This window comes from Gobio gobio (assembly GCF_949357685.1).
Source record: "Gobio gobio genome assembly, chromosome: 1".
NCBI lineage: Eukaryota > Metazoa > Chordata > Actinopteri > Cypriniformes > Gobionidae > Gobio > Gobio gobio.
The window spans coordinates 51192395-51214809 of NC_137097.1; the positions used below are offsets into that span (position 1 = coordinate 51192395).

A 22415-nucleotide genomic window follows, 5' to 3' on the forward strand; every position below is an offset into this window, starting at 1 on the left:
ATGCTGATTTGGTGCTGTACTGCTTAATATTTTTGTTGAAACCGTGATACGTTATTTTTAAGGATTCTTTGAAGAATAGAAATGTCATAAGAACAGTATTAATTTTAAATAAAAATAAAATAACTTTCATAATCAAATAAAATGTTAAAAAACTTTTTGTAACATTATAAATGTCTTTACTGTTACTTTTCGCTGAACAAAAGTACTAATTTCTTTAGTAAAATGATTTGTTCGGATGGTTAAAAAAACGGGTCACCAATTCCCTTGAACTCTTGAGTCTATTTTTTAAATGAAATGTTAAGTTAAACGCTGCTGTGCACTATGCTTATACTCAGTTACATTAATCACTTCGTTTTTAGTATAAATGTATTGGTCTAATGTAATACAGTCACCCTAATTCAGATCTTAATTTTGTGCCAGATAAACAACAATTGAATTCGGCCCCTTGAATAGCTTCAATTTGCTTGTAGTCGTAGATAAATACTTTTTAAAGGGTATCTTGACTGTAGTTTAACTACTTTAAATTATTAGTAGTTTGTAGCTTCGTAACACTGAGAGTAAATCAAGTCATGCTCAAAGAATCTGGTGCCAGCAGGGTTTATGACCTGACTTTTTTCATAACAATAACGCCAAAATAGTCAATCAAGCTTTAGTGAAGACTTAAAACAAAGTCTTTGTGTTGCAAAAAGGCTGAAACGAAGTTAATAACATCAGTCTTATGAAGGGTCTGCATGCCAAGACCAACATTTCTTCATCTCAAACAAGCTGGTTTAAATAGAGAAACAGTGCAAAAATTGTTTTTCATTAATTGTTTAGCATGCCATATATATGTAAGCAATGACTATTATCCAGCAGATAGCGCTACTGAATGGAGCGTTTAGCACAGATGGCATGCAGCAATGCTAAGAGCAATTCATCAGACGTTATCTGTGGCTCACAGATGAGCTGCTTCATTAGGAGGGGCTGGTGGTGTGCCGCGTGCTATTGGGGAGAGATGGAATCATGGAGAGAGCATTGACAAACACATTTGGGGAACTCGGATGTGGATTTCCTCAGCACTGAAAGCGATTCTTAAAATAGAATCTGATGAATGATTTGTATGCACCTGATTTCAAGGCATATTTTATTCCACAAAAGCACACAAAATATGGGCATAAAAGTGGGATTAGATGGCACTACACACCTAGCAGTAAGTACACTTCCTTTTTAAAAGGTGAAAAACATAATAACAGAATAATATAAAAGCTAGACATAAATGCCTCTCTGAAAGTCTATCATATACCTAAGTGCAGCAAGAAGAGCCAAACACACACACACACACACACACATACACAAGGTGACTTAAGCCCACCAGACAAGACACACTGACTGTGTTACAGAGTGTCTCACCACCAGACATTACTTCCATTAGTATTAGGCCATCATGTATATTCATGAGGTGTCTGTCTTTATGCAAAACAGTGCAGACGTCCACCAGGAACAGTCTGACACACAGGGGCATAAGGCCCTATGTTCGGTGGAGCGCAGACAAATACAAATATGTGCAACAGGAATTCTAATTCACCAATTAAACGACAAACTATCTTATCAGTATCAGCCAAATGCATGAAAATATAATTTATTCAGTTTTCACCTCAAACAACGTACTGTAGTAAAATGCACTGTGGTCTAGTTTGAAAATTGTAATAATGTTACTTAGGCCTAATTCATCTAATTAATTATGGTTTAATTAAAGGTACCCTGTGTAACTTTTCTTTAGTCAATACATCAACTATTCTTCTTCTAAAACATGTTTTTGTCTTAACTTGATTTACCATGCTAAGTCTATTATAAGCGTACACTACATTATACACTATATTGCCCAAAGTTGTGGGACGCCTACCTTTACATGCACATGAACTTTAATGACATCCCATTCTTAATCCATAGGGTTTCATATGTTGGCCCACCCTTTGCAGCTATAACAGCTTCAACTCTTCTGGGAAGGCTTTCCACATGGTTTAGGAGTGTGTTTATGGGAATTTTTGACCATTCTTCTGAAGGGCATTTGTGAGTTCAGGCACTGATGTTGGACGAGAAGGCCTGGCTCGCAGTCTCCACACTAATTCATCCCAAAGGAGTTCTATCGGGTTGAGGTCAGAACTCCACCCCAAACTCACTCATCCATGTCTTTATGGACCTTGCTTTGTGCACTGGTGCGCATTCATCTTGGGACAGGAAGGGGTCATCTCCAAACTGTTCCCACAAAGTTGGGAGCATGAAATTGTCCAAAATGTCTTGGTATGCTGAAGCATTAAGAGTTCCTTTCACTGGAACTAAGGGGCCAAGCCCAACCTCTGAAAAACAACCCCACACCATAACCCCCCCCCCCCTCCACCAAACTTTACACTTGGCAAAATGCAGTCAAGCTAGCACCGTTTTCCTGGCAACCGCCAAACCCAGACTCGGATTGCCAGACAGAGGAGCGTGATTCATCACTCCAGAGAACACGTCTCCACTGTCGAGAGCCAGTGGCGGTGTGCTTTACACCACTGCATCCCACACTTTGCATTGCACCTGGTGATGTAAGGCTTGGATGCAGCTGCTCGGCCATGGAAACCCATTCCATGAAGCTCTCTAAGCATTGCTCTTGAGCTAATCTGAAGGCCACACAAAGTTTGGAGGTCTGTAGCTATTCACTCTGCAGAAAGTTGGCAACTTCTGCGCACTGTGTACCTCAGCATGCGCTGACCCCGCTCTGTAATTTTACGTGGCCTACCACTTCGTGGCTAAGTTGCTGTTGTTCCCAATTGCTTCCACTTTGCTATTATCCCACTAACAGTTGACCCCATTATATTTAGTAGTGAGGAAAATTCACGAATGGACTTATTGCACAGGTGGCAACCTATCACAGTACCACGCTTGAATTCACTGAGCTCCTGAGAGCGACCCATTCTTTCACAAATGTTTGTACAAGTAGTCTGCATGCCTAGGTGCTTGATTTTATACACCTGGGTATGGGTGTCTCAATACTTTTGGCAATATAGTGTATTTTAGACTGAGCGGGATGGTTTTCATGGGAAATTGCACACATGCTTTTTGTAAAAACGCAGAGATGGCGTTTTTATTACTCAACAGGTGAGTAAGGTATTTTATTGAAGAGATAATTGCCATATGTTGCTCTCTAACAGAGTTCATTGGCATTATCTAATGTGAAGGGTCATTTCATTATGGTTGTTGTAGCGTTGTTGTACTGTCTATTAATGTGTATAGCTACAAAATAATATTTAAATATGAAACATTTAATATGTTATATATTACACATATTTAATATTATAATATTACATTATAAGAAATATTTAAGATTCTGTTTCTAGGTTATTAATCAAATAAGTACATTTTGTGACACCGATCATGTGACTTTGTCCAGATTATCAGATGTTGTTGCTTTTTTCAAGCTCAATATTCTTTTAGGATCATCTCAAATCATACTTGTGGAGTTCAATTACTTCAAGTACTTGTGGAGCTTGAGTGCTCCACGTAAAATTAAATAAATAAACATATGCATATTTGTTTTGTATATATATTTTTTTGAAAAAAGTATTTTTTTACTCACCAAGGTTGCATTTCTTTGATCAAAAATATAGTAAAAACAGTAATATTGTCAAATATTATTACAGTTTAAAATAACCGTTTTGTATTTTATATTATAAAATGTAATTTATTCATGTGATGGATTTTCAGTATCATTACTCCAGTCTTCAGTGTCACATGATCCTTCAGAAATCATTCTAATATGACGATGTGGTGCTCCTGAAACATTTCTTATTATCATCAAATGTTAAAAATAGTTGCGCTTCTTAATATTTTTGTAGAAACCGGATTCTGTTTTTACAGGATTCCTTGATGAATAGAAAGTACAAAAGCAACATTTATTTTAAATATAATTCAAATTATAAATGGCTTCACTGTCACTTTGGATCAATTAAATGCATCATTGTATTAATTAATTTTTTTTAAATCTTAAGAACGGCAATATATATTGCACTAGAGAAATATAAATATTGACACAAGTGGACTCACTGTAGGAAACACTGTGTAGATCTAATTTAAAGGTCTCCCTCAGACCTCTTATAAATGCTTCATCCAGTCGATGAATGAAAAATCCATGTGTTCCTGAATGAATTCTGTGAGGCACAGCCAGTAAGTATGCCTAAAGTTACAAGTGGGCACTTCCTGTCAAGCCTCATATCACAGCACGGGCTTGACATGTTGCAGCATGTGTCTCACATCCCATCACAGCATGAAAAAGGCAGTCATGATCTTACCAGTCATAGTCCATGACAGCAATGATGAGCGACACATTCTCAATGTTCTCGTTGGGGATATCAAAGACCAGAGCCTCATTATACGTAGGATTGAGAGTATTCTTCTTTATAGATGTCTTCCTCTTTTTCAGCCTTCGACCTTCACAAACCAGAGATGCCTTTACGTATGGATCTAAGAGAGAGCAAGGACACAAGAGTAAAGGAGAGAGAACATTTGACAAAGAAATAGCAACAGCAGCACATAATGTTTCGACAACAATAAATGCTAATAACAGCATCAATAATTATTGTGCTAGCAATAACCATACATTAGCATTGGCGTAATGATGCCTGTACTGAATGTCACTTTTTTATAATGCACCGTGATCATGTCCTATGAGAGAAATCTTTATTACATTACTTTAAGCCTTGCTGTGATAATTAAATTAGCCAACACTAATTACAGATGTCTCTTGTCCTTATGACTGTGATGTTGATGCCTTTATGAGGAGTTTTTGTTTCCACAGTCAACTTTTTAGAGGTGCTATTTGATATTTACAAAATTCAGAACTGATGCTTTTATGACCTTTAATGCGATTTCATTATTCACATGCTGGACGTGTTACATCAAGGTTATTAATGAGCAGCGGTTTAATCACGTCTCAATGTTAACAATGTCTGAGGCACTAATGAGGTATCGCTGTTAATTATGAGGGAATTAGAGGAATGGCTGGGGACAATGAATGGCCCAGGCACCTGAGAAGCCGGTGAGATCCATAGCTTTCAGATTGGTGGCCTTAATGATAGTGACGGTCAGTCGGCCAGCTGTTGGCAGGTAACACAGTGAGAAGTTCAGCTCGCCCAGGTCAGCTTTCTCCTGCAGACATAACAAACATATGGAAAGGTCCAAAGTTCATTTTGAAGTTACTGCGAGTAATGCAAATGCTGAAAATAAATGCAATAATGAAATTCATGGAAACCTTGAAATGTTTCAATAATTCATTTGTCCCTATAACCGAAAGGATAGACTAAAGGAATGTCTGTGGCTTTTAAAACTAAATCAAATATTTGTAAAGGATTTCTCCAGGTTCAATTCAAATTATGCTCTATCATTTCAACTTGAATTGAAATTAATACAAATAAGATGAAAATCGTGTATATTCACATTTATACCAAAAAAATAAAAAATAAAATTGTGTTTACAGCAATGCACTTACAAGTCCATGTAAATGCACCATGATAAACATGAAAAACACGCTCTTTTAGGAGTACAGCCTAATCACACATTCAGCGATTTTAAAGCAAAACTCCTGTTATGACTATGCAAATCCATTAAACCCTGCAACTTTTACACACAGTACATACAAGTTCAAAAGTTTTGGGTTTGTAAGATGTTAGATGGTAAGATGTTTTAGAAATAAATCTTTATGCTTACCAAGGCCGCATTTATTTGATCAAAAATAAAGTAAAAACAGTAATATTGTGAAAAATTATTACAATTTGAAATAACTGTTTTCCATTTTATTATATTTTAAAATGTACTGTATTTTTGTGTGATGTAAAGCTTTTTAATATGCTGATTTGGTGCTTAAGAAACATTTATTATTATTATCAATGTTGACAACAGTTATACTGCTTAATTCTTTTGTGTAAACTGTGAATTCTTTCAACAAAAATAAAAGAGTAAAGACATGTATAATGTTACAAAACAGTTCTTCTTCAAATAAATGTCCTCAATTAAGTCCTCAACTTAATGCATCTTTGCTAAGTACATTTTTTTTTTATTTTAATCTTCCTGACCCCAATCCTTTGAATTATAGTTTAAGTGCACTACTGTACACACAGTTTTTGTTTGTTTTTACAAAATTATTGTCTGCATTTCACAACTTTATCACACTGCAAAATAAGCATTACACTATTTACACAGAATACTATGTTTAATTCCGATTGAAAATGTATTTTTAACCTGTTATCACTTGCATGTGTTTAAAGAATGTCAGACAGATACTCCTAGCTAAAGCATATGTGTTGAGATGCTAGGATGCAAGGTTTGTTTTCCCCCTTATACTCGTTGTTGAGACTTTCATCTTTCTCTCAAGTTCTTGTTCTGCCAGACAAAATTAATCATCAGCTATAGGATGAAAAAAGAAGAAGGGCAGCAGAGGTAAACAAAAAGAGCTGCAATATTTCATCAAATACGTCAAGCGTCTGAGGTACATCTCTCCAAGAACTATAGAAGCTGCCAGTTTGGGGTCTGTATACACGTGATGTGAATGCTACGTGATGTGAGATTTTTCTGCTACACACCAGAACCTTGAAAAAAGAATTACAGCCTACCTCAAGTCTTTTTTTTACAAGCTGAGTAGGTAAATCTGTTAATGCCACCTGAGTGGCCGATTGGCTGAGCCCTGCGCGTAAACATTTCATTTACATCCCTTCACATGTCAGACACACAAATGCCAGGAACACACTCAAATCCAGCATGCATCACTGAACCATTTTCAAATTTGTCTTGTCAGACAAAGTAGATGGTGCCAAATTTGTCTTCTTTCCTTCAGTTGACCTAGCCATGCTGTGGAAAATGTCATCTTCCTTATTTAAATACACTACAGCTTGTGTTCGATTTGATTAATTCCCTCTGTTCTCCAAAGGTACAAACAACTTTTAAAATAACAATATTCTAGGATCATGATAAAAATGTTTCTAAAAACCGCTCCATTAAGATGCTGTGGCAATTTGTTGCTCTTGACAAAAACTCCTTTGCACAGTTGACCTTCACTAATTTCATGTAATTTTCTCTGGAAGGACGAGCACATGCATCACTAGATCTCCTCACACCTCTGCTACCAACATCCCCAAGGACACATCATCATCATCGACTTAGCATGTAATCATGCATGATTTTCAATTGTGAAAAACGTGTCATGAATTTAAAATGAGCTTTTCAACTCTGCTTAAGAGAGATACACAAATTCCATGAAAGATACCATAATTATCATAAAATCTGACCTGGCTAAGGTTACTAAAAAGGAAACCAAGCATAATTTACTGGGTGAAACAGTGTTTTAGTGCAGAATCTTGCCTCTCAATAACATACTACTGGCAATACAGTTTAACAGACAAGTTTTTCAGGACAAACACGCCTCCTTTCTATGTATATTACTATATAAAACGTGGTAACATGCAATTGTTACCTTAAAGAGCTATTTCTACCTGATGTATTCCTTAAAGGGGTCATCAGATGCCCATTTTCCACAAGTTGGTATGATTATTTAGGGTCTTCATGTAAAGTCTGTAACATACTTTGGTTAAAATTCCTCAATATATGTGTAAAACAACACCCTTTTTACTTCCTCAAAAAAAGCTCTGTTCACAGCGACCCATTTTGGTGCATATCTCTTTAAACGATAATGAGCTACTGTTCATCCCACCCCTCTCTTCCATGGGCAGTGAAGTGCTGCGTTGGCGGACAGTGTACAACTGGCTGAGGGCGGAAATATGCTATTATGGGACAGTCCAATAGCGGTCGTGGGCGGAGCATGAGCAATATGACATCGTATTGTTTCAGAAAAATAAAACGGCTTGATTATTGAGTGTTTTTGAGGATTAAAAAAAAGAAGTGAATGATTTTTTTTTTTATCATTGTAGGGTGGCTGTGTCGACACACTGCAAAGACAGATTTATATGCAAACATCCTATAAAAGTGAATTTTGCATCCGATGACCCCTTTAAAAATTCGGTTTGTTGGTATAAATTAATGTATTTAGATTGATTCATCTATATTAAATAATACTACTAACTTAAGTAAAAAACGTTCATTTAGATGTTAATATGTTTTAGTGTAGAATAAAGATTGGCTAAATTCACAAAAGTCATACGCAGGGAAAGTAGATTTTGCTCAAAAGTGACGTGGATATTTTTATTGATGACAGCGGTAATTTATCAAATTATGAAGTGAAAGAGAAGAGTGTTATGTCTTGGCACATATCCAGAAGTTTGGTATAGTCAAGCACACTTCCATTTCCGTTCGGTGCAAGTGCTTTAACATATTTAGCTGTAGTGCTCATAGGAGATGCGGGTTCTGGCCCAGGTCATCCTGTTCCCCTCTCTCTCTTTGACTTCCTGTCTCCCTACTACCGTGTATGGCAATTAATATGACAAAATCTGATTGTTGTCTATCATGGCTATTCAACTCAGGTCCTGGATGTCCACTTTCCTGCAGGGTTTAGCTCCAACAATAATCAAAACCCAAACTTGTATGACTTTCTTTCCTCTGTGGAACATAAAAGATTATTAAGTTGAATAGCCTGTATAGTTTCAGCATAGTACGCCAGATCATGTTATTCATTCATCTGATAGTTGTAGTCTGCTGCATCCTCCACAACCTAGCACTCAGAACTAGTACTTCTTTTTTTGGTGTGTTTGTGGCGTAACCTAATTGGCCTAAATCTTTCAGCAAATCGAGTGGTAGAACAACACAGACAGCATGTGCAAATACTCAACGCTATCAATCACTCCTTCTCGCCAAATCCCCTTGTGTTCAAGGTCTACTGAACCTTTAATGTGTGTCTGTGTCAGTATCTCACCGCGGTTCCTTCCACGATGTCTCTCCATATAGGCTTCTCCCCGGTTCCCTCGCTGAAGTCCAGCAGGTTATCCACCACCACTTGACCTATGAGGTCATGTCTGGAGAAACGGTCGAAGTCATAGACGGAGAAGTGGAGCTTGCGTGAGTGCAGCTCCGCCAGGGGCACGCCGAACTGGAACGTCTCATTAAAGATCGGGTTGAGAGTTTTTCTGTGCACCTGCAAACCAAAGCCACGGAAAGACCGAGCGGAAATGAGAGAAAGTGAAGGAAATTAGATAAGCGGAGGAGCTGAGAGGGAAAAGTGAGTGAAGGGAGTGAACAAGAGATTGGTTAACATCAAAACTGCAAATGCATAAAGTTAATTTAAATGCATCGGCTGATATAAATGTATTTTTAGATGAACTAGGGCATTGGGAAAAAAAACGACATGCAGGCTGAGAAACGCAGATCTTAATGAGTCCTAAGAGGGTCTGCCATCTGAACAGTGGATTATTGTAAAAGTAGCAAGCCGACTGCTGCCTCGCTAGGATTTAAAAAAAAGATACCTTGGTCTGAAATTTCTTCTTCCTATCAGGCAGTAAGTAGATCTTGACATAAGGATCGGAGAATCCATTGGCATCCTTCGCCGGGAGGTCCAGGGCTTTCAGTATCTTAACCACCAGCTGCTCCGTGCTGTAAGAAAGACATGTCAGTGTCACCATAATTCACTTTGAACTATCTGGAACTTTCTGCGCTCGCTAGCCTGGGCGTGAGTTCATTTCAGCGTCATCTAACCGGCAATGACAAGAGAGTTGGTATATGCTGAAATAAGCTGACACCCAGGCCAGTAACAGGACAGCATTGCTGCACTGAGTTCAGTGAGACTCAATGGCTGTCACAGAGGTTCAGGAAAACAGAAAAAAAAGAGGAGGTGCCAATGGTACATCCCGGCTCAATGACTTGGAATTAATTGACAGATGGACGGAGCTGTACTTGTGCGGCGCAAGCTAAAAGGATCTTGTATAAACGTGGATATATGAGATAATACATTCCTAATGTGAATATAAAGACATGAATATTTAATGCGTAATGCAATGACTGTGGCCTCCAACACTGGACTTTATAAATAATCCAGAGCTTATTACGAAGCAAAGCATAGGTCATTTCAAGGCTAGACAGCAGCGGTCTAGTGCCAAGCACAGCACGACCGTGAACTTCTGAAGCGCGGGGCTCACCCAGTGTTTGCGCAGATGTAAATAAGAGAGGCGGGGGAACTTCAGAGGTTGCTAATCAGGCCTAGTTAGAATGTGTCTCTCAGCGTTAACAAATGCGTCACCCTTTCATTAGGACACTTAAACAAATCAGCAACATTGGGGGAGGAAGAACACAAGCAGAAATCCAATACGGCCTTAGAATGACATGTCGCTCACAAAGAATGTGGATGACATGGTACAAATCTTAACAAATCAGGATGGAAAAAATACATTAATCATGCGATATTATTACCCAACTTGTAAGTGACAAATTGAATCATCCAATACTGTATAAACATATCAAGACAAGGATTAAAGTGCTGTCATTCTTTTTCAAGGACAGTTTACAATGTCCTCCAATGTGAGCAAAAAGATTTCGGCTTCAAATAAATGCGATTCTTTCTTTTTAAAAGAATTTAGTCAAATCAGTTTTTTTTAAATCAGTTTCCGCAAAAATATTAAGTAATTGTTTTTAACTGATAATTAGAAATGTTTCTTGAGCAGCAAATCAGCATTTTAGAATGATTTCTGAAGAATCATGTGACACTGAGTGGAATTATGCTGAAAATTAAGCTTTGCTAAATTACATTTTAAAATACAAGGTGCTGGTCATATAATTAGAATATCATCAAAAAGTTGATTTATTTCACTAATTCCATTCAAAAAGTGAAACTTGTATATTATATTCATTCATTACACACAGACTGATATATTTCAAATATTTACTTATTTTAATTTTGATGATTATAACTGACAACTAAGGAAAATCCCAATTCAGTATCTCAGAAAATGTGAATATTGTGAAAAGTTTCAATATTGAAGACACCTGGTGCCACATTATAATCAGCTAATTAACTCAAAACACCTGCAAAGGCCTTTAAATGGTCTCTCAGTCTAGTTGTGTAGGCGACACAATCATGGGGAAGACTGCTGACATGACAGTTGTCCAAAAGACGACCATTGACACCTTGCATAAGGAGGGCAAGACACAAAAGGTATTTGTAAAAGAGGCTGGCTGTTCACGGAGCTCTGTGTTCAAGCACATTAATAGAGAGGTGAAGGGAAGGAAAAGATGTGGTAGAAAAAAGTGTACAGGCAATAGGGATTACCGCACCCTGGAGAGGATTGTGAAACAAAACCCATTCAAAAATGTGGGGGAGATTCACAAAGAGTGGACTGCAGCTGGAGTCAGTGCTTCAAGAACCACTACGCACAGACGTATGCAAGACATGGGTTTCAGCTGTCGCATTCCTTGTGTCAAGCCACTCTTGAACAACAGACAGCGTGTAGACGGCACCGTAACACTGCTAATCTACTTCCTGTTCCCTCCTCCTCTAATGCCCCTCCGTCTCTTTCTTTTTCTGTGGGGCTATGGAATTGTCAGTCAGCTGTCAATAAAGCTGACTTCATTCCTGCCTTTGCCACTCAATCCACTCTCAAAATCCTGGCCTTGACTGAGATCTGGATCCGTCCAGAAGACTCAGCAACACCTGCTGCTCTCTCTAATAACTTCTCTTTCTCCCACACCCCTCGCAAGACTGGGAGGGGTGGGGGCACGGGTCTTCTCATTTCTAACAATTGGAAATACTCATCTCACACAGCTCTTTGCAAAAACAACACATTTGAATATCATGCTATAACGCTTTCAACTCCCACTAAAATACATATTGTAGTCATTTACCGCCCCCCAGGTCCACTGACCACCTTTGTTGATGAGCTAGATGTTCTGCTGTCCTCATTTCCAGAGGATGGCTGCCCACTCATAGTACTCGGCGACTTCAACATTCACCTGGACAAATCTTATGCTTCAGATTTCCACTCCCTCCTAGCTTCATTCGACCTCAAACGCCTCATCACGTCACATACCCACAAATCTGGTAACCAGCTGGACCTCATTTACACACGCAACTGCTCCACAGACAATATCTTGGTCAAACCTCTACACATCTCAGATCACTTTTTCATCACATTTAATCTTCAACTTAATACTCACACACCACCAGTTCCTCCACCAGTTACTTTCAGACGAAACCTGCGCTCACTCTCTCCTTCTCATCTTTCCTCTGCTGTCTCTTCCTCCCTTCCCTCATCCACACAATTCTCTTCTATGGATGTTAACACTGCAACTGACACTCTATGCTCCACTTTAACTTCATGTCTAGACGATATCTGCCCTCTTTCTTTTAGGCCAGCACGAGCTACTCCCTCTAACCCTTGGTTATCTGATGTTATTCGTGAACATCGGACGACACTCAGGGCAGCAGAGAGGAAATGGCATAAATCAAATCACCCATCTGATCTAGCTAAGTATCAGTCTTTGCTCTCATCCTTCTCAGATGAAGTACATTCAGCTAAATCTTCTTATTTCCAAAACAAAATCAGCAGCACCTCAAACTCACGCACACTATTCAGAACATTCAACTCTCTGCTCTGTCCTCCTCCACCACCCCCCACCACCTCCCTATCTCCAGACGACTTTGCACAATTCTTCACAAACAAAACAACAACTATCAGCAATCAGTTCTCACCCCCACACATTGTGGATTTTAGATCAGCCACTTCCACGACCGAACATACTCTCTCCTCATTTTCCACACTCACTGAGGCCGAAGTATCTAAACTTTTCCTCTCCAGCCATCCTACCACCTGTCCTCTCGATCCCATTCCCTCACACCTCCTTCAAGCCATCTCTCCTACTCTCCTTCCTGCACTCACACACATCATCAACACATCGCTCTGCACTGGCACTTTCCCTACCACTTTCAAGCAGGCTCGGGTAACTCCACTGCTTAAGAAACCCACTTTAAACGCATCACTCATAGATAACTACAGACCTGTCTCTCTCCTGCCATTCACAGCAAAAACTCTTGAACGAGTTGTTTTCAACCAGGTTTCATCCTTCCTCTCACAGAATAACCAGCTGGACTCTAACCAATCCGGTTTTAAAAGGGGCCACTCCACAGAGACTGCATTACTGTCGGTCACCGAAGCCCTGCGGATAGCTAAAGCTGAGTCCAAATCATCAGTCCTCGTCCTCCTTGATCTATCTGCTGCCTTTGACACGGTAAATCATCAAATCCTTCTGTCCACCCTCTCATCACTGGGCATCACAGGGACTCCGCTCCATTGGTTTGAATCTTATCTCACAGGTAGGTCCTTCAAGGTTGCCTGGAGAGGAGAGGAATCCCAAGCGCATCAACTGACCACGGGGGTTCCTCAGGGCTCAGTGCTTGGACCTCTCCTTTTCTCCATTTACACTACTTCATTAGGTCCCATCATACAGGCACTTGTGAGTTCCTCATCTTTCCCGCCAGTCCCACTATGCAACATGACTTCACCATCCAGCTAGGTGCATCCCTGATCTCCCCTTCAAAATCAGTCAGAAATCTTGGAGTTACATTTGATGACCAGTTGTCCTTCAGAGATCACATTGCTAAGACAGCTCGCTCTTGCAGGTTTGCGCTCTACAACATCAGGAAGATCAGACCGTTCCTAACAGAACACGCAACACAGCTTCTTGTCCAGGCCCTGGTTATTTCTAGACTTGACTACTGCAATGCGCTTCTGGCTGGACTCCCCTCTTGTGCGATCCAAACACTTCGAATGATCCAGAATGCAGCGGCACGTCTGGTCTTCAACGAGCCCAAAAGGACCCACGTCACACCACTCTTCATCTCTCTGCACTGGCTACCACTCGCTGCTCGCATCAAGTTTAAGTCGCTGACGCTTGCCTACAGAGCCACCACGCACTCAGCTCCTGCATACTTTGACTCGATTCTACGTCGCCACACCCCCACCAGAAGCCTTCGTTCAACCAAGGAGCGAAGGCTTGTGGTACCTTCACAGAGAGGCAAAAAATCCCTTTCCAGAACATTTTCATTCAACGTTCCCAGCTGGTGGAACGATCTGCCCACCGCCATCCGAAATGCGGATTCATTGACAACATTCAAAAGTCAACTAAAAACTCATCTCTTCCGTGAGCACTTAACCTCCTAAAAAAAAAAAAAACTTTCCTTTCCTCTTTTCCTCCTCTTTCCCGCCCTACTCTAGCCTGTGCTACACTGAGAAATTTACACGGACCAAGTATTTCAGGCACTTGTTGCGCTCACTCGACTCTTCACGACCAATCGCTTATTGTACCCCCAAGTTGTAAGTCGCTTTGGATAAAAGCGTCTGCTAAATGCATAAATGTAGATGTAACGTAAACAGACAGCGTCAGAAGTGTCTCGCCTGTGCTAAAGACAAAAAGGACTGGACTGCTGCTGAGTGGTCCAAAGTTATGTTCTCTGATGAAAGTAAATTTTGCATTTCCTTTGGAAATCAGGGTCTCAGAGTCTGGAGGAAGAGAGGAGAGGCACACAATCAACGTTGCTTGAGGTCCAGTGTAAAGTTTCCACAGTCAATGATGGTTTGGGATGCCATGTCATCTGCTGATGTTGGTCCACTGTGTTTTCTGAGGTCCAAGGTCAACGCAGCCGTATACCAGGAAGTTTTAGAGCACTTCATGCTTCCTGCTGCTGACCAACTTTATGGAGATGCAGATTTAATTTTCCAACAGGACTTGGCACCTGCACACAGTGCCAAAGCAACCAGTACCTGGTTTAAGGACCATGGTATCCCTGTTCGTAATTGGCCAGCAAACTTGCCTGACCTTAACCCCATAGAAAATCTATGGGGCATTGTGAAGAGGAAGATGCGATATGCCAGACCCAACAATGCAGAAGAGCTGAAGGCCACTATCAGAGCAACCTGGGCTCTCATAACACCTGAGCAGTGCCACAGACTGATCGACTCTATGCCACGCCGCATTGCTGCAGTAACTCAGGCTAAAGGAGCCCCAATTAAGCATTGAGTGCTGTACATGCTCATACTTTTCATGTTCATACTTTTCAGTTGGCCAAGATTTCTAAAAATCCTTTCTTTGTATTGGTCTTAAGTAATATTCTAATTTTCTGAGATACTGAATTTCCTTAGTTGTCAGTTATAATCATCCAAATTAAAAGAAATAAACATTTGAAATATATCAGTCTGTGTGTAATGAATGAATATAATATACAAGTTTCACTTTTTGAATGGAATTAGTGAAATAAATAAACTTTTTGATGATATTCTAATTATATGACCAGCACCTGTATATCAAAATAAAAAAACTGTGATTTTTATATTGTAATATCACTGTTTATACTCTAATCAAATAAATGTAGTCTTGGTTAGCATAAGATACTTCTTTAAAAACACAAAATCGAACGACTCGAAAATGTTTGAACAGTAGTGTACATTTATATAATTAGCGCAATTAACGTCATGCTATTAATGTCCGCTGAAAGCAGGTGGTAAAAAAAATCATCAAATAATAATCAAATGATGGACAGGAGTGAATATGTACAGATGTGTTGTATACTGTAGATTAACATACTTGCAGCATTTTAACCATGATTCAGATGCCATGAGAAACAGAGATGCGGCGACCACCAATGGAAGTGCAAACAGTGATTCATCCCCTGAATTCATTGGCAAGAGGTTGAGTAGGACCGCCTACTAGCAACCAATGCCACAAAAACTCTAAAATGTCCTCCAGTTTAATCCCTGTCAGTGTGAGCGGCCGTTAAGATGTTCTTGCTAATACTACAATCACATCAGATTGCAAAATAAGATACTTGTTGACATTTCAAGTTAGAAAAAACATTCACAGATGCATTTTGAGCTGTCCAGTCTAATTTACATTATATCAGTTTGGCGGAATTAGAAATGAATCTCACGGCAAGTGGCATTCAGCACAACAGCACACTTAAAATCAGGCTGGTCTTCAGAAATGTACGGTGCTATTAGCACTCAGGGCTGTAATTTAAAATGACAGGCTCTGTCTTACCCACATTAGAGAGAGCATTTAAAGCAACTTTACGCCCAGCACCCACCCCCACCCCAGTTGTGTGCTGCATCGCTTTTCATTTTTCAGTGACAGGCTCCTTCCCCCCTACCTCACCTTTACAAAATCATCACTGCGAAACAAAACAAGAACTCAAATAAAAGTCATGCATTTACACATGCCGTCTGAAAGCACTCGTGGGGAAAACACAATGATCAGCACTCAGCAAGAATCCAACAAATAGATGGATAAATTAAAATAATAATAAAAGGACATTCAGCTCAAACCCTCGTAGACAAAGGGTTGGAAATAGCTGCTATTCCCTCCGCACCGCATGTGTTATCGGCCTACTGCTGTGCAGATAGAAAGCGGCGTCCCACCGGATGCGACTCTGACTGACAGTGTCAACCTGCCCGCTATTCCCAAAATGCTTGTAGCTGTGACATATTCGCATTGATGTATTGCAAACGCAACAGCATAGCAGGAGGTGTGATGATGTCAATTAAACACACGGAGATGAGAAACAATCTTGGCCAGTAGCTCTCACGAAAATGCTGAGTAACATGTCCAATAGCATTTGCTTTAAAAGGAATAGAAATGATGTTCATTTAGGGGTGGGCAAATTTACCATAATCACAATATGTGTAATTTATTTCACAATCACTATACACATCACGATATAGTTCGTTTTCAACACTGTTTCCGAATTCTGATATCACCTGCCGAACTCTTTCTTCAGTGGAACACAAAAGATGTTAGGCAGAATATCTAAACTTGTCTTTTCCACACAATGAATGTCAAGGGTGGCCATAGCTGTTCACTATATGGAAAAAGAACAGCTTGGACATTCTACTAAACATCTTATTTGTTCCACAGAAGAAAGCAAGTCATATAGGTTTGGAACGACACGAGGAAATGATGAGAGAATTTTAATGTGTGGGTGAACTATCCCTTTAATTCAAAAGCAATTGTGACATACTCACCTTAGAACTCACAGAACATAACAGAGCGATAATGTGATGAACAAGAACAGAAGTGTCAAATCATTTATTTGAACTACTCCCTATGTGTAAGGAATGAGATATCAATCTCCACTCACCCATCTTTCTCTCTTTCTCTCCCTCAACCTCCTCTGTAATTCTGGCTGTAACACAGGGCTGTGTTATTATGTGTTGACAGGCTGTGCTGTTTAAAGTGGCTGGTCATATATAATTCATGAGTGAAACAGCCTCTCCTTCCTTCATTTCTCAAACATCAGCACTTTCAACCATTCTAATGTCCCTCTGCGTGACGGCAAAATAAAGGACCCGGTCTGACGTGCACGGGCTGCCCACGGCGGGCCTGACTATAACTCATTGTGCTGACTGCAACTCCCCTGCTTCTTTCTCCAGCTCGCCTTTTCAATTGTAAGCTCTGCCGATGAGATCTATTTATAACCCACTGATGTATTGAGAAGCATGGATCCACACTGTGTGACAGTTCCATATGAGACGCTTCCCCGTGGGGAGAGGAGGTAATGGTGGGATGGATCCGAGCAGACTCACTTGAAGGCGTAGCGCAGAAGGAAGCTGATTTTGCCGCAGTTGTCGCCTTGTTTGCCATCGCCCTGGTCTCCCTGGCGCAGCCGGTAAAGTTCTGGTTTGATCTGCCCAATGCTGGTCAGCTGCTCACTCTTCTCCTCACCATGGAAATCAGGGCTGGAGAGCTGGTGAGTCATGGGCTTAGGCCTGGAGAGAGACCAGAGGGGGAACACACTCACACATGCACATGTATAGACAAACTCCCATCGCACAGGCTGCTTGGGGGATCTCACCATTTTCAGATGATATTTTACCCCAAAAATAAAAAAAGAGGACATTATTCAATTATATATTGCTTAAAAAAGGAAGCCTATTTGAACATTTTGGCTTTTTGCGTTGCATTAGTAGAATTTTAAAAAATGAATACGCAAACGAGGAGGGGAAAGTAGAGAAAAAAAGTGAATGCACATATTTTTGAAATACTTGTTTGAATATAAAGTATTTATTTATTTATCATGGTATTTGTTGTGTTGCATTTAAATGCACGATTCATTTTAACATGTGATTACAGTCATTTTTACTGTAGTGCACTACAAAAATGATTGAATTGCCATAATGAGAATGTAATGTGAAAAAATAATTAAAATGTCATGCTTTATTTTCTTATGCAATAATATGTAAAATTATATAATTAGTTTCTTTCTGTATGTGTGACCATGTTTTCATGTGATTTAGTAAAGGCATTTAAGCCCAGGATACTACAGGGGGTCTGTCCTTGAAGTAATGAAGTGTGCAGATATACTGTTTTCAAAAGTGATAAACACTTCTGTTTTTATATTTTTTTAAGAAATCAATACTTTTATTCAGCAATGATGCATTCAATTGATCAAAAGTGACAGTAAAGACTTTTAAATGTTACCAAAGATTTATATTTGAAATGAATGATGTTCTTTCTATTCATGAAAGAATCCTGAAAAAAGTATCACGGTTTTCAATTTAACATAAATGTTCCTTGAGCACACATCACATTAGACTGATTTCTGAAGGATCATGTGACACTGAAGACTGGAGTAATGATGCTGAAAATCCAGCTTTGCATCCCAGGAATGAATTACACTTTAAAATATAAATATATAATATAACGAAAACAGTCATTTTGGTAATTATATTTCATGATATTACACAATAGATTTCCTTCAACAAAATATTTTTTTAAATATAATTTTTCAATACGCAAAACTACTATATTTTACATTCTGCAAGACACAAACTACACACCCATTCCATCATCCTGCAGCACACACACACAGAACCACAGACAGGAACAAGAAGAGAAGGTCACTGACCTGGTGGTGACCTGCTGCTGGGAGTGGGCATTGGGCAGGTCTTTCACAGCTGAGCCTCCTTCTGTTGCTGGGGGCAACTCGGGAGATGTCTGGCTCAACTTAAGGTTTGCTGGAAGAGAAACCATAAGCCATAGAAAAGATGAAAGGAGTGTAGTTAAGAGAATGGGAGATAATTAACAATGATCATTGTCTCTTATATCTCACAAAGATTAAAGTAGTGCTTCTGAGTTTGAGACAATGCAGAGTTTTGCTCACCAGCATTGTTGGGATAAGAGTCCATGTCTAGGTAGGAATGCTCCTGCATCTCCTGCGGACCCCCAACCACACCCCCCACTACCAGCCCTCCTCCGCCCTCCACCCCCATCACGTCGGAGAAATGGGGGTGATGCTGACCATGCTGGGAGAGCGAGGGATACAGCGAGGAAGAGGAGTGAGTATCCTTCCTCTGCAACAGGGGAGGAAGGAGCGCGGAGCCCCCTCCACCTCCGACCCCGCCCAAACTGGCACCGCCGGGCAGGAGCCCCGACGTCAAGCTCAGACCCCCTCCTTCCTTATCTCTCCACGGCAACCAGCAAAGCTTCCAGGAGACGAAGAGAGAGACAGAGAGCAGCACAATGCCACAGAACGTTACAATGACGGAGAGCAGACTCACAGAGATCTCTGAAACAGAGAGGAGAGAGAGAGAGAGAAAGAGAGAGAGCAAGAGAGAGAGCAAGAGAGAGAGAGAGAGAGAGAGCGAGAGAGAGAGAGAGAAAGAGAGAAGGTTTGATTTATTACAACCTTGAGGTAACAAAAATCTAAGAAATGCAATGATTCTGGTTCAATTCCACGGAACGCTTCCGGTTCCTAAACAAATCCACTATTGGTTCTTTATTAATTGGTCTTAACTTGATACTAAACACTTACACTGAATAATAACAACAATAATAATAATAATAATAATAATAATAATAATAAACACTATTATACAACCAAAATTCATCTACTAAATAAAAACCTGATAAACTAATAAAAAGTATTTTTTTAAGTATGGTTTTATTAATCTGGCATTCAAAGCGGTTCAGAATGTCTATGTCTATTTTTATTTATCCTTTATTTAGCCAGGAGAATCCCAATGAAATATAAGATCTCTTCTTTCAGAAAATCCTGGTCCAGACGGCAGCACTAACGGTAACATATAAATACATAAAACAACGCAAAACTATTTAAATCAAGGGGAAAAAACATTTCCTTTAGAGCAGTTTGCAAAAATAAATATTTATATTATATTTAATTAATATACCATTCAAAATTTTTATATTTTAATATAAAAAAGAGTCATATTCAACATTGATCTAAGCATCACAAGCCTTAAGTGCACACAGCATAGTAAGCGTTCATTTTGAGTTGTGGTTCAATGATCGATTCAGTCAGTGAGTGAGTCATTAGACTGATTCAAACTGACGACTCACTGTCTTTTTGACCAGTTCATTATAAAGAACAGGTTTTACGAGTTAATCCTACTCTACTGGGAAACCCGACCCAACTGGGAACCCAAAGCAAGGACAGAACTTCTTTTAGGTATTGATGGCCTGATTAGAAAGATTACAATATTTTGTCCATATATTTTGTCTTAAATGGTAGGGTAGTCATTTTTTTATAAAACACTTTTTGTTATACTGGTTGAAACTCTCCACACATCCTGATAGCAATCAATAATAGAAGTGGTCTAAATATTAAAACATGTGTATGTATCTTCTGTGGAAGTCTCAGGACCAAAAAATGGCCGTCCAATCAAATGCATTCGGTCCTGTCGTCAACATATGTATTTCCATACCCAGGGTTCCCACTCTTTCATGAACACCAGATTCAAGGATTTTCAAGGACTTTTTCAAGCACCATTTATTTTATATTTCAAGCACCTATCAGATTCCTAACCCATGTAGCATCACCTCTTAAAGTAGGCTACTTAAAGGAACACGCCAACTTTTTGGGACTTTAGCTTATTCACCGTATCCCCCAGAGTTAGATTAGTCCATACATACCATTCTCATCTCCGTGCGTGCCATAACACTGTCTGACGCACCCACCGCTAGCCTAGCTTAGCATAAAGACTGGAGGTAAATGGCTCCAGCTAGCCAACTGCTCAATAAGTGACAAAATAACGGCAACATTTTCCTATTTACATGTTGTGATGTGTATAGTTACATCGTGTATCAAGACCGACGGAAAAAGAAAAGTTGTGATTTTCTAAACCGATATGGCTAGGAACTATACTCTCATTCCTGCGTAATGCACAAGGAACTTTGAGCCGTACCATGGGTGCAGAGCGCAATGATATTACGCAGCGCCTGAAAATAGTCCCAAGCACTCTCTCTGTGCAAGCAGGTTGGCACGTTGGTTATGTAGACAGAAGTTAGCCTATTTTCTAAACTAAATTCATTTCAAATTTAATTCGAGCACTTTCAAGGACCTATATTTGTTTTCAAGTACTCTCCAGGCCTTGAATCCATGTGTCTGAAATTCAAGTACTTTCAAGAACTTTCAAGAAGCGTGGGAACCCTGCATACCTCCACGCACCTGCTTGCGCAGTCATCAATGCGTTTAGTAAGTAGGGGTGTCGAAATTAATCGTTTCTACGATGCATCGCGATGCAGACAAGGACGATTCGGTATCGGTTCAGTAATAGACCATAAACGAATGTAATGTACTGATTCTTTTCTGACGTCATTTGTCGAGTACATGCGTTGTGACGGTAGCAGACAATGGCAGAGGGAGGCGAGACGCGAGTGAGAGTAATTAAAATGCTCCAACTACTTTAAAAGCCGGCATCTGGGCACATTTCGGCTTTTATGAACAACCTGGTAAGCACGACCTGGAGAACACACGCGCTGTGTGTAAATCAAAGCTATCTGATTTATCAAAACGATTTCATTTACACTTGGGCACATAAATGTATCTCCACAAAACGGATATAAATCCAATCTACAATTCCCGCACTATATGCATATTTATTGTAGTTCACGTCACCAAAAATAAAAGAGATATGAGCTGCATTTTATTAATCATCAGCTAATTTCACAATCAAAGACCGCGATAGGAGAGAGCGCGGCAACAGCACTGGTAAGATCATTCAGTTTCTTTACTTTTAATGAATATGATTGTATGTTGAGGACCTGCGACTTTACTTTCGGTAGTGTGTGCGTTAGCTTGATGAAGAGATACGCAGCTGCTTGTCTGCGGCGATGCATGCTTCAGTAGCGGTGTCATATCGGGCTATAACATGTCATATAGCCCATGACACGCTCACACATAAAACATTTTTTTAGCATTGTTGCGAGGAGTAAAATTGACATATGTGGTTTCAACAACCAGATGCATTTAGTCTTTAGTTTTGACTGTAATGCTACCCAGACCACCTCCTGAAGTGGCTTTTAGTATTTTGTGTATTTGTTCTAAATGCTCCTGTTGTGGTCTGTGCCCAGACTTGAGTTTTGTTTGATAGCCTACATTCAAGAAGCGTGTTTTCTTTGAGCAGGTAAAATTAAAGGCTCAGTTCATATAACTGACTGGCAAAATTGTATAAATGAGGATGCAG

General features: G+C 39.7%; 1 protein-coding gene across 1 annotated transcript in view; it reads right to left on the reverse strand.

Moving 5' to 3' along the window:
• Window positions 1–22415, reverse strand: part of syt3 (synaptotagmin III) — a 36258-nt gene that overhangs the window by 7396 nt on the left and 6447 nt on the right. Inside the window, exons 2-8 of the mRNA XM_079820124.1 lie at window positions 19094–19498; window positions 18839–18947; window positions 17517–17699; window positions 9420–9546; window positions 8873–9091; window positions 5043–5163; window positions 4308–4479 (exon numbers count right to left, since the gene is read on the reverse strand). Of these exons, the coding sequence (XP_079676250.1) occupies window positions 4308–4479; window positions 5043–5163; window positions 8873–9091; window positions 9420–9546; window positions 17517–17699; window positions 18839–18947; window positions 19094–19498 (1336 nt within the window). The remainder of the gene's footprint in view (window positions 1–4307; window positions 4480–5042; window positions 5164–8872; window positions 9092–9419; window positions 9547–17516; window positions 17700–18838; window positions 18948–19093; window positions 19499–22415) is intronic.